Source organism: Carcharodon carcharias, chromosome X, assembly GCF_017639515.1.
Source record: "Carcharodon carcharias isolate sCarCar2 chromosome X, sCarCar2.pri, whole genome shotgun sequence".
Taxonomy (NCBI): Eukaryota; Metazoa; Chordata; class Chondrichthyes; order Lamniformes; family Lamnidae; genus Carcharodon; species Carcharodon carcharias.
In genome coordinates, this window is record NC_054507.1 from 7116594 (window position 1) to 7130376 (window position 13783).

The 13783-nt window shown below is 46.7% G+C and overlaps 2 protein-coding genes across 4 annotated transcripts in view; one reads left to right on the forward strand and one right to left on the reverse strand.

Moving 5' to 3' along the window:
- LOC121273201 (insulin-like growth factor-binding protein 5) overlaps nt 1–13783 on the forward strand; it is a 633250-nt gene that overhangs the window by 40602 nt on the left and 578865 nt on the right. The window lies entirely within an intron of this gene.
- The window catches only part of smarcc2 (SWI/SNF related, matrix associated, actin dependent regulator of chromatin, subfamily c, member 2), a 129127-nt gene continuing 116302 nt past the window's right edge, over nt 959–13783 (reverse strand). For all 3 annotated transcript variants that reach the window (XM_041180193.1, XM_041180192.1, XM_041180191.1), the window contains exons 24-25: nt 10557–10628; nt 959–3227 (exon numbers count right to left, since the gene is read on the reverse strand). In XM_041180193.1, coding sequence (XP_041036127.1) covers nt 3160–3227; nt 10557–10628 — 140 coding nt within the window. In that variant the 3' untranslated portion in view covers nt 959–3159. The remainder of the gene's footprint in view (nt 3228–10556; nt 10629–13783) is intronic.

Here is a 13783-nt window from a genome sequence, read left to right on the forward strand (position 1 = left end):
TACTAGTTGACCCCTCCTTTTGGAAGGATTTTCCAATGCTTCAAAGGTCGATTTATCTGCTGTGATCTACAGTGATCCAGAGAACACAATTGGAAAGCTGCCTCCAATTTATAAAGATGCCTTTTTAAACAGTCTGTGCATACATGGATCTCTATGCTTGTGTGCATGGGTCTCTGTGTGTGTATATGTGTGTTTGTGTGTCTATATGCATAGATTTGTGCCTGCAAATGTGGGTGTCTGTGTGCACGTCTAAACATGTCTGTGTCTGTATCTCGGGGTGTGTGTCTGAATTGGGGGGCAGTGTGATGTCTGGAGAAGTGTGTGTCTGCGACTGGAAGTGTGCGTGTCTGCGTCTGGGAGTGTGTGTCTGCGTCTATGTCTGGGGTGTGCATGCTTGCATCTGGGGGTGTGTGTGTCTGTGTCCGGGGGTCTGTGTCTGCATCTGTGTCTGGGGCACGCGTGTTTGCGTCTGGAGGCGCATGTGTTTGCATCTGGGGCGTGCATGTCTGCGTCTGGGGGTGCGCGTGTCTGCGTCTGGGGGTGTGGTGTGTGTGCGTCTGGGGGTGTGGTGTGTGTGTGTCTGGGGGTGTGCGTGTCTGCGCCAGGGGGTGTGCGTGTCTGCATCTGTGATTAGGGTGTGCGTGTCTGCATCTGTGTGTGGGGTGTGCGTGTCTGCGTCTGTGTCTGGGGTGTGCGTGTCTGCGTCTGTGTCTGGGGTGTGCGTGTCTGCGTCTGTCTCTGGGGTGTGCGTGTCTGTGTCTGGGGTGTGTGCGTCTGTGTCTGGGGGTGTGCATGTTGGCGTCTGTGTCTGGGTTGTGTGTATCTGCATCTGTGTGTGGGGTGTGCGTATCTGCATCTGTGTGTGGGGTGTGCGTGTCTGCGTCTGTGTGTGGGGTGTGCGTGTCTGCGTCTGTGTGTGGGGTGTGCGTGTCTGCGTCTGTGTGTGGGGTGTGCGTGTCTGCGTCTGTGTGTGGGGTGTGCGTGTCTGCGTCTGCGCGTGTCTGCGTCTGTGTGTGAGGTGTGCGTGTCTGCGTCTGTGTGTGAGGTGTGTGTGTCGTGTGTGTGTCTGGGGTGTAGTTGCCGGGAAGGGCGATGGGGAAGAAGAGCTGGATGTGTTTCTAACACTTTAACCCAATAACAATGCTGTCAGTCTGCTAATAATCCCTTTAGGGGGATTTACAAAACAATCCCATTATAAGATTAAAAATTTCTATTTTTGTTTCAGAAACAAAATTACAAGAAAGAAAACAATCTTTAAACTTGATACTTTTCTGGGTTAAACAGAACCTGCCCAATCTCATGGAGTTGAGCAATTATATATTCGGACTGTGCAAAGATTTTGCTATTCTGGGGACAATGTGACCAATTGGTGTCTAAACTATCACCATTTTGACAAAATGTTAGGACCCCTTTTTGTAAACAGGTCGTGCTTTCTGCCTGCCACTCTTTATAGGGGAGTAAAAAACCCCCAACTTGTGTGTAAATCGTTAGGTTTTACTTGCAATATAAAAGCTGGATTTGAATTGTGTATGGGCTTTCATTCAGAGCTCTCTGCTCAACAAATTCATTGGTGAGTCTACTTCTTGATCATGGTCTAAGATGCCTTGGGGCCCCTCTCTCCACAGAGCAATCCACAAAATGGTGTCTGGACCAGAAAACCATACAGGGCCCATCATTCAACATCAGCACAATCGGTCTCGTTCTTTCTTTGGAAACAGTAAGTCCCTCCACGGTTACTATCACTAATTCAGCCAGCCACAAAATAACCAACCACAATACTCTGGGCACAAAGAATCACTGTGACGTCAGGAACTTTGATGCATTCTCCATTGGTTAAAATTTCACTGGTTTCAGGAAGGCCGGCTGCAAAAGCTGCCTGGATTAAAATAAAATATTTAATAACCTGAAACAGGAGGGGAGATTTCCCTGGGTCTACGTTCTCAGCCAGCTTACTGACTGTCCAGGGATCAGTGCACTCAGATGCGGTATCCAGGTGAAGACCCAGGAGAGTCTCCCCACAGGCTGCTCTTGGCTAAATCCCAACAATACAATCCGACATTAAGGTTTTCTTCAGTTCCACAAGCAACAGAGACTAGAAAACAAATGAACAGACATCAGTAAGATGCAATGCTGCCACCTGTCTGGCACAGGGAACAGTCTGGAACTCTTATTATTGAAATTATTTTATCTAAAATTAAACACTCATGTTTCATGTTCAGCCAATCGATGCCAAAGGAAGTCAAGCTATTTCCCAAGGTCAGATGAGAACAGGCTTGGAAACGGGACTGGAATGAGGTGATTTAAAGCCTGAACATCTCCTTCTTCCAGGGGGTTGACACAAACTTCAGCTAAAGCTCCTGTCCTGGCCCTACCTGCACATCTTCCTGCCCTGGTCCACTTTTCACTGGCCAGCCATCCTTCTGCTTTGCCTCATTCCGAATCTCACATTGCACCACAATGATTTTGAAAACCCGCTGAATAAAAATGGAAGACAACGTCTTGAAGTATGGTGTCCCACATCCACAAAACTTGGAATTTTGAACTTTGGCTTTGCCATAACCCAACCGGACAATAGTACCACACTTACACAATGGACCAGGGCTAAAAGCAGAAATGCTTAGTATGTAAACTGCTGATTGTAAAGCAAGAAGAAAATAAAAAGTTCCACAGCCAGCTATTGTCTTCTCAACATCAAATCCCCCCCCCTCAAAATTGGCACAATGAGATATTTCACAATCGACACAATATGGAAAATGGCAAAAGTCAACAATGCATTGAACAAAGAATAGGGGCATGCGTACTCCAATTAATAATGACAGGTTGGTATATTTGCAATGGAACCTAGTTAGTTTCAAAGGATGTCAGATGTCTATTAAACTAAGAGCGTGGATGGTGTGTATGCATTAGCAATAATAGCATAATATTATACAATGAGTTTTACATTGGTCTGTGTAGCATTGTCACTTTCCATTGTACATATCAACTCTTACAATACTGACATCAGAATTACCTTCACTAATGATCAGAATTGCTGTTTCTTTTAACCACATTTAACTTGCGAATGAGAACATCTCAGCATATCCACCCAAACTCCTCTTCACACTAGTACACCATATTCACTCTCGATAGAATGCTGTGTCTTGCTCCAGATGTTTCACCTCATTGTGACGGGGGGACTGCTGCTGACGGAGTTGCCATCACCTCTGTCTGCATTGTGACGCCTTGCTCTAGAAAATAAATCAACGTCTTTTTAACGAATGAGACAGACATCGCGGAGTGCATTTTCATTCGAGGTCTGTTCTAGCTCAAGTGGAGATTTAGAACCAAAGGGAGGGGGTTAGGAATTGTTGTCTCACAGCAATGCTTCAGATGAAAGAGTTGAAGATCCCCTTCACATTCACTGCTCTTTGAAAGCTGAGGTGACCAAATGTAATGTTCCAGAAACACTCTGTCTGGTATGAATGAGTGCTGGACACCTCCAGTGTCCAAAGGTTTCACATGGATACAACTTAGCTCAGACCACCTGGGTTGCAGTTCACATTGTTACATCAACTGTCCATTACAAGCCTTTCAGGTGAAGACTAATGCATGAGTGAGTTTTTGGAAGTGGAAAGCTGTACAACAATTAGAATCTGCAACAGTTTAATAATTGCCTTTCTAAATAAGTCCACCAGAGAAAAACCCTTAATCCTAATTTCTTGTGGCCAAGTTACCCTTCAGGCCAAGGTCTTTTCAAGTTTTCTGCTTTTAGTTTGAAAAGAGAAAACAGCATGGTAAGCAAATTGATTAAATTATAGTTAATCATACTAGTTATTTGCACTTCCCCCTCCTTCACGTCCCCTCACACCTATCTGACTTTCCTATCCAAGAAGGTGTAGGTTCTCACCTAACACCCAGCACCGAGCTATGCCCTCTCCAAAATCAATTCTTTCATGTGATTCCTGCTCTGCTCTCCAGATCAACAACAACTTGTTTTATGTCTGCTTTAACGTAATAAAACACCCCAAGGCACCTCACAGGAGTGTTCTCGAGTTTCCAGAGGGTAGAATGTGGGAGAGCAGCCAGGAGTGTTGGAATAGTCGAGTCTGGAGGTAACAAAGGCATAGATGAAGGTTTCAGCAGCAGATGAGCTGAGATAGAGGTGGAGCTGGGCAATGTTACGCAGTGGAAATAGGCAGTTTTAGTGATGGCACAAAAATGAGTTGGAATTTCATCTTGGGGAGAAATCCAGTCTCGGACAGTTGCCAGGGGAGCAAGACAGTCAGAAATTAGGGACCGGGGTTTGGAGCAGGGACTGAAAACAATGGCTAAGTCTTCCCAATATTCAGTAGGAGGGAATTGGATGTCAGATAAGCAGTCTGATAGTATAGCGACAGTGGAGGAGTTGAGAGAGGGGGTGGTGAGGTAGAGCTGGTTGTTACCAGTGTTCATGTGGAAAGTTTTTTAAAATTCATTCCTGGGATGTGGGCTTCTCTGGCTCGGCCAGCATTTATTGCCCATTCCTAATTGCCCTTGAGGTGGTGGTGGTGAGCTGCCTTCTTGAACCGCTGCAGTCCAGTGGTGTAGGTATACCCACAGTACTGTTAGGAAGGGAGTTCCAGGATTTTGACCCAGTGACAGTGAAGGAACGGCGATATATTTCCAAGTCAGGATGGTGAGTGGCTTGGAGGGGAACTTCCAGGTGGTGGTGTTCCCACGTGTCTGCTGCCCTTGCCCTTCTAGATGGTAGTGGTTGTGGGTTTGGAAGGTGCTGTCTCAGAAGCCTTGGTGAGTTCCTGCGGTGCATCTTGTAGATGGTACGTACTACTGCTACTGTGCACCGGTGGTGGAGGGAGTGAATGTTTGTGGATTGGGTGCCAATCAAACGGGCTGCTTTGTCCTGGATGGTGTCGAGCTTCTCGAGTGTGGTAGGAGCTGCACTCATCCAGGCAAGTGGGGAGTATTCCATCACACTCCTGACTTGTGCCTTGTAGATGGTGGTCAGGCTTTGGGGAGTCAGGAGGTGAGCTACTCGCTGCAGGATTCCTAGCCTCTGACCTGCTCTTGTAGCCGCAGTATTTATATGGCTAGTCCAGTTCAGTTTCTGGTCAATGGTAACCCCCAGAATGTTGATAGTGGGGGATTCAGTGATGGTAATGCCATTGAATATCAAGGGGTGATGGTTAGATTCTCTCTTGTTAGAGATGGTCATTGCCTGGCACTTGTGCGGTACGAATGTTACTTGCCAATTGTCAGCTCAAGCCTGGATATTGTCCAGGTTTTGCTGCATTTGGACATGGACTGCTTCAGTATCTGAGGAGTTGCGAATGGTGCTGAACATTGTGCAATCATCAGTGAACATCCCCATTCCTGACCTTATGATGGAAGGAAGGTCATTGATGAAGCAACTGAAGATGGTTGGGTCTAGGACACTACCCTGAGGAACTCCTGCACTGATGTCCTGGAACTGAGGTGACTGACCTCCAACAACCACAACCATCTTCCTTTGTGCTAGGTATGATTCCAACCAGCGGAGAGATTTCCACCTGATTCCCATTGACTCCAGTTTTGCTAGGGCTCCTTGATGCCACACTCGGTCAAATGCAGCCTTGATGTCAAGGGCTCTCTCACTCTGTATGTCACTCTCACCTCACCTCAGGAGTTCAGCTCTTTTGTCCATGTTTGAACCAAGGCTGTAATGAGGTCAGGAGCTGAGTGGCCCTGGCAGAACCCAAACTGGGCATCAGTGAGCAGGTTATTGCTAAGCAAGTGCCGCTTGATAGCACTGCTGATGACCCCTTCCATCACTTTACTGATGATGGAGAGTAGACCGATGGGGCGGTAATTGGCCGGGTTGGATTTGTCCTGTTTTTTGTGTACAGGACATACCTGGGCAATTTTCCACATAGCTGGGTAGCTGCCAGTGTTGTAGCTGTACTGGAACAGCTTGGCTAGGGGAGTGCACAAATCTTCGGTACAATTGCCGCAATATTGTCAGGTCCCGTAGCCTTTGCACCATCCAGTATCTTCAGCTGTTTCTTGATATCATGTGGAATGAATCAAATTGGCTGAAGACTGGCACCTGTGATGCTGGGGACCTCCGGAGGAGGAGTGATGTTGTGTTGGATAGATCCTTGGGGGACACCAGAGGTTAAGGTGCAGGAGCAGGAAGAGAAGCCATTGCAAGTGTTACTCTGGCTATGATTAGATAGATAAGAATGGAACCAGGTGAGAGCAGTCCCACCCAGCTGGATGACAGTGGAGAGGTGTTGGAGGAGGATGGTGTGGTCAGTCATGCAGATAGGTTGAGAAGGACAAGGAGGAAAAGATTACCGCTCCTTATCAGAGTCCTGACCCCTGAACTATCGCCCCAGGATCTATGCTGACACTACAAATAACTCGCTTTGCTTAGCAGCATTGGCTCATTCTTTTCAAAACTGTCCCCCTGAAAAAACCACAGCGTAAACTCACTCGTTCTCTCTGATTACCACCCCAACTCTTCAGTCGCCTTCCTCTCGAAGTTCCACGAATGTGTTGATACCTTCCAACTCCGCTCTATCCAGTCACTTGGTAACATTGAGACTGAACTGAGTTTCGAGCCCCGTCTCCGATGTATCACTCAAACCATTTACTTCCACTTCAGGAACACAGTCTATCTCACAAGCCCCTCCATCACTGAAACCCTCACCCTTGCCTTTCTCACCTTGAGACTTGATTATTCAGACGCGCTTCTTGTCAGATTCCGATCATCCAGAAACATCAATTAGTTCAAAACTCTCCTGCTCATTTCCCATCTCAAAAAAGGTGCTACGAGCCCACATCTCCCCAACGATCACACACCCACACTGGTTTCCTTTTCTCCGATCTCTTCAATTTTATCATTAATCCCTAAATAATCATGCTGCACCGTTTCAACACAACTTGCTTTAAACTTGTGACCCCTCCTGTACCCTTCATGCCTCCGGCCTTTAGAGCATTCACCCATTCTCCTTTTCCATACATCTGTGGTCAAGCTTCAGCTCTGCTGTTAAAAACTCCAGGATTAGGTCCCTGTACCATCGCCTCCTCTTCAAGAACTTTCTCAACCAATCTCAATGTTCTTTCAGCGAAGCTTTCAAACAGTCTTCAGAATCACTCATGAGGCTTGGCATTCTAATCTTTAATTCCTGCCGTTTACTTTGCACTTATCTCTTAAAGCACCCTGCAGGCAGAGCTGTAAAACAGCACGATGTTCACACAAGTTGGTGAACTGTGAGCAGGCCAAGAGTTGGCAAGTTCAATGGTTTTCTCTGTAGCATCGTGCCTGGTCTTTCCACACTGTCCCCATCAAACACTCCCAGGACAGGTAGAGCACGGGGTTAGATACAGAGTAAAGCTCCCTCTACACTGTCCCCATCAAACACTCCCAGGGCAGTTACAGCACGGGGTTAGATACAGAGTAAAGCTCCCTCTACACTGTCCCCATCAAATACTCCCAGGACAGGTACAGCACGGGGTTAGATACAGAGTAAAGCTCCTTCTACAGTCACCATCAAACACTCCCAAGACAGGTACAGCACGGGGTTAGATACAGAGTAAAGCTCCCTCTACACCATCCCCATCAAACACTCCCAGGACAGGTACAGCATGGGGTTAGATACAGAGTAAAGCTCCCTCTACACTGTCCCCATCAAACATTCCCAGGACAGGTACAGCACGGGGTTAGATACAGAGTAAAGCTCCCTCTACACTGTCCCCATCAAACACTCCCAGGACAGGTCCTGCATGGTGTTAGACACAGAGTAAAGCTCCCTCTACACTGTCCCCATCAAACACTCCCAGGACAGGTACAGCACGGGCTTAGATACAGAGTAATACTCCATTCGCACCTTCAGTCAAACAGTTAAAATCTATACAAAAACAAAAATAGCGGGAAAAACTCAGCATGTCTGACAGCATCTGCGGAGAGGAAGACAGAGTTAACGTTTCGAGTCTGTATGACTCTTCATCTGAACTCTTCAAGATAACCCACTATACCACCCAGTCCCAGAGGGTGAAAGGACAGTGTGATAACCCACTGTACCACCCAGTCCCAGAGTGTGAAAGGACAGTGTGATAACCCACTGTACCCAGTCCCAGAGTGTGAAAGGACAGTGTGACAACCCACTGTACCACCCAGTCCCAGAGTGTGAAAGGACAGTGTGATAACCCACTGTACCACCCAGTCCCAGAGTGTGAAAGGACAGTGTGATAACCCACTGTACCACCCAGACCCAGAGTGTGAAAGGACAGTGTGATAACCCACTGTACCACCCAGTCCCAGAGTGTGAAAGGACAGTGTGATAACCAACTGTACCACCCAGTCCCAGAGTGTGAAAGGACAGTGTGATAACCCACTGTACCTCGCAGTCCCAGAGTGTAAAAGGACAGTGTGATAACCCACTGTATCACCCAGTCCCAGAGTGTGAAAGGACAGTGTGATAACCCACTGTACCACCCAGTCCCAGAGTGTGAAAGGACAGTGTGATAACCCACTGTAATCAGTCCCAGAGTGTGAAAGGACAGTGTGATAACCCACTGTACCACCCAGTCTCAGAGTGTGAAAGGACAGTGTGATAACCCACTGTACCACCCAGTCCCAGAGTGTGAAAGGACAGTGTGATAACCCACTGTACCACCCAGTCCCAGAGTGTGAAAGGACAGTGTGATAACCCACTGTACCCAGTCCCAGAGTGTGAAAGGACAGTGTGATAACCCACTGTACCACCCAGTCCCAAAGTGTGAAAGAACAGTGTGATAACCCACTGTAATCAGTCCCAGAGTGTGAAAGGACAGTGTGATAACCCACTGTACCACCCAGTCCCAGAGTGTGAAAGGACAGTGTGATAACCCACTGTAACACCCAGTCCCAGAGTGTGAAAGGACAGTGTGATAACCCACTGTACCACCCAGAGTGTGAAAGGACAGTGTGATAACCCACTGTACCACCCAGTCCCAGAGTGTGAAAGGACAGTGTGATAACCCACTGTACCACCCAGTCCCAGAGTGTGAAAGGACAGTGTGAGAACCCACTGTACCCAGCCCCAGAGTGTGAAAGGATAGTGTGATAACCCACTGTACCACCCAGTCCCAGAGTGTGAAAGGACAGTATGATAACCCACTGTACCATGCAGTCCCAGAGTGTGAAAGGACAGTGTGATAACCAACTGTACTACCCAGTCCCAGAGTGTGAAAGGACTGTGTTATAACCAACTGTACCACCCAGTCCCAGAGCGTGAAAGGACAGTATGATAACCCACTGTACCACGCAATCCCAGAGTGTGAAAGGATAGTGTGATAACCAACAGTACCACCCAGTCCCAGAGTGGGAAAGGACAGTGTGATAACCCACTGTACCCAGTCCCAGAGTGTGAAAGGACAGTGTGATAACCCACTGTACCCAGTCCCAGAGTGTGAAAGGACAGTGTGATAACACACTGTACCCAGTCCCAGAGTGTGAAAGGACAGTGTGATAACACACTGTACCCAGTCCCAGAGTGTGAAATGACAGTGTGATAACCCACTGTACCACCCAGTCTCAGAGCGTGAAAGGACGGTGTGATAACCCACTGTACCACCCAGTCCCAGAGTGTGAAAGGACAGTGTGATAACCCACTGTACCCAGTCCCAGAGTGTGAAAGGACAGTGTGATTACCCACTGTACCACCCAGTCCCAGAGTGTGAAAGAACAGTGTGATAACCCACTGTACCCAGTCCCAGAGTGTGAAAGAACAGTGTGATAACCCACTGTACCCAGTCCCAGAGTGTGAAAGGACAGTGTGATAACCCACTGTACCCAGTCCCAGAGTGTGAAAGAACAGTGTGATAACCCACTGTACCCAGTACCAGAGTGTGAAAGGACAGTGTGATAACCCACTGTACCACCCAGTCCCAGAGTGTGAAAGGACAGTGTGATAACCCACTGTACCACCCAGTCCCAGAGTGTGAAAGGACAGCATTCCACCAGCCTTTACTGAATTTTTGAGTGTTATTCATGTACTGAAGTCACTCTTGCAGTCGCAATATAGTTTATGTTTCTTCCTCATGTTGTAGGATGGTGGTGTAGTGCAAAATGTGAAGGGATCCTCCCCAGATGATTTCGTTGTTTAGTTTCTAAATTATTTATCAAGCCCAGGATCACATAACCCTTATGAATCCCTTTCTCAAGTTTACCTGCAATCTAATACAGCCATAACAACAAAATGCCAACCATCACTTCTCACCTGGCAATGGGCTTGTGTTCCCCTGCATGGCAGCTACAATAGCAGGACTCTGAGCAGCTGCTGACGCTGGGGTGGAAGTTAGAGATATGGATGGTGGGATGACGTTTCTGGCTATGTTAGGATGTACAGAACTAGGCAGATCTACGGGCAAATTTCCTGGCAACCCTATACATAAGTTGCCAGTCACACCCCCAGACATGCTACTGGGTACTTGACCATGCACTGGATTTGGCATGCTAGCAGGGAGGTTAGCTGGAACGTTTTCTGTGATGGCACTACCCATGCTACATGCAATAATGGCTGGCACAGCACAAGGCATACCAGCAGCCATATTACCAGACATGTTCGCAGGCATGTTACTGGGCATCAGTTGGTTTGGAGTTTGTTGACTTGGAAACGGTGGCTGACCTGCAAGAGAAAAAACAACTTCTAATTTAAGTCCGTGACAAATCAGCACCTATTATTTTCAAGGAGGCTCATTTTCAGCACCTATTAGGCAAAATTCAAACACAGGAGGCTGGCACCACACCTCCCTGCAGTACACCAAAAATACGTAAAAGTGGAAACAAGGTTTATCCAACCAGAATTACCTGTAAAATTCTCACTGAATTAAACCGAATCCAGGGCCTGGGGCCTCTGGAAAAGCCAGAGCGCAATTTCAGACAGAGAGCTGCTGCTGTGGCTCGGGTGAGTGGGGGATGGGGAAGTGAACCGAGGAGGGGAGTCATGGGCATGGGAGGGAATCCAAATGCATAGTGATTGTTTCATAGAGGGGGGAGAAACCAGAGCTTTGGCGGGGTTGGGGGGGGGCTGCGGTTAGTATTGATTCCACTAGCAACTAATAGCAACTCACTGAAACTGCACTGATAACTAATAGAAATACTGATAACTCAGATTCTCCTCGTAACGTACAGTAATACGAGAGCTCACTGATAGTCTATATGTTACAGGTAGTAATAGGTGTATCCTACCCGTAACTAGGAGTAATCCTATAACTTGCTAATAGTTAACCCTGAACCCTTAGTCAGAATTCCCTTGCACTGCACAAGGTGTAGTCGGGCTCATCAATCGATGCCACATTCAATAAGACTCATCTCTCTATCTCCTCAGACTCTGCTTCCATGTGAACTGGGAGGCTCAATCAGGCCCAATTATTCTTGGACCTCTCACATCAAAACTGGTCAGCACAGACCAATCGGAACCAAACTAAGAGCTAACACAGAGGATAGTGACCTTGGTGTTTGGGGAAATTTCTCACAGGGCGCATCGTCCTAAACTCAGCTCAGCACCAATATTTCAAAACCAGTCTTGGGGTTAGATTCAAAACATATAAAAATTACAGTACAAGAGGAGGCCATTCAGCCCCCAGTTCTTATTTAACCCCATTCCCCCAGATCCTGTCATATTTATCCTTTATCCCATTCCTACTGAAATAAAGTCTTTTTCTATCTCAGTAGCCACGTGGTGAAGAACTGCACCACTCACTGGCCACCCTCCCTGCCCCGGTCTCTATCTCCCACCCAACCCCGCGCCCTGGGGTCTCCGTCTCTCTCCCTCCCCTGACTTGATGTGTTGGAGTCTGAGCATCAGGGATGGTGTTGCATCAGGGAGGGGGAAAGTTACCCAGACACGTTGCTCCAGGAGGCAGTCACACCTCCTAGGTTAAGTGCTTCAGTTTCAGTCTGTGGTCAGGGAGAGGAGGGTATGATGACAAGTATGCCATGGCGGGGGCGGGTTAACACTGTAAGAGCCTCACGACTTTGTCCAACTGGTTCAAGGTTTTTCAAGCCTCTGTGGGTGAGAGCGGGGGCTGCAAGGGTATGAGCAAACTGACCACAGCCCCTCGGTACAGGGGCCCATTCAAGCTCGGGGGTTTAAAAAGGATTGTGGCTGTAGTAGTTCGGGTGACACATCGTGTTCTCTGCAGCTGACTGTATGAGTTCTGAATGCTGTGTTGCCTGCCACAGCACTTCAGGGCTGGAGAGGAACTTGACATGGGAGGGGAAGGATCTAGTTGTCATGGTCCACACGGGTACAGTAGCACATGCTATCAACGACATAGGTAGGATTGAGAAAGACGTTCTGCTGAGGGAGTATGAGCAGCTAGGGGCTAAATTAAAAATCACAGCCACAAAGTAATAATCTCTGGATTGCTACCTGAGCAACAAACAAATTGGCATAGGGTAAATAAGATCAGAGATTTGAATGTGTGGCTCAAAGATTAGTGTGGGAGGAATAGGTTTTGATTCATGGGGCACTGGCACCAGTACTGGGGAAAGAGGGAGCTGTATTGGGTCAGGCTTCACTTGAACGGCACTGTGACCTGTCAAATCATATAACTAGGGCTGTAGAGAGGGCTTTAAACTAGATAGTTGGGGAGAGGGTTCATGTGAGGGGAGATTTGGAAACTTAAAGAGAAAGAATAAGGTAGTAGTACAGGATAACGATATGGATAACGATAACCAGAGTATGACAGGAAGGGACAGAGCATACAAATATAAGAGCACACCATTAAATAAGGTCAGAGTAGATAAAAAGACAAAATTAAAGGTTCTTTATTTGGATGAATGCAGCATTTGTAACAAGGTGCATGAATTGATAAAGTACAAATATAAATAAATGGATACAGTATGATAGCCATTACAGATGCGGTTGCCAAGGCTGACCAAGGCTGGGAACTGAATATTCAAGGATATTTGACATTTCAAAAGGACAGGGAGAAAGGAAAAAGAGGTGGAGTAGCTCTGTTAATAAAGATTGAGATCCGTACAGTAGTGAGAAACGATCTCAGCTGAGAAGATCAAGATGTAGAATCAGTTGGGTGGAGATAACAAATAGCAAGGGAAAGTTATCACTATTGGGAGTGGTTTATAGGCTCCCTAACAGTGGCTACACTGTAGGACAGCGTATAATTCAAGAAATAATGGAGGCATGAAAGAAAGATACTGTAATAAGCGTGAACAGTTTTAATCTTCGTAAATATTGGCCAAATCAAATTGGCAAAGGTAGCCTGGAGGATGAGTTCATCAAGTGTATTTGGGAAAGTTTTTCTTCGAACAATATGTTCTGGAACCAACAGGCTAGTTTAGTCCTGGTAATGTGTAATGAGACAGGATTAATTAATGACCTCAAGCATCCTCTAGTTAAGAGTGATCATAGCATGATAGAATTTCACATTCAATTTGAGGGTGATCATTTTTGGTCTGAAACTAGTGCCTTAAAATTAAATTACAAAGTTATGAAGAAAGAGTTGGTTGAAGTAGACTGGAAAAATAGGATAAAAGGTAAGACAGTGGACAAGCAGTGGTAGACATTTAAGAAGATATTTCATGATGCTCAAAGACATATCCCATTGAGAAAGAAAGACTATGAGAAGGATGCACTATCTGTGGCGAACTAAGAAAGTTAAGGATAGTACCAAATTGAAACAAAAAGTGTACAATGCTCTCTGATCTTGTTTACCTAATGCCAAATTGCTTGCAGCTCAAGCAACAATCCAGAGATTACCACCTTTGTGGTTCTGTTTTTTAATTTAGCCCCTGGCAGCTCATACTCTCTCTTTC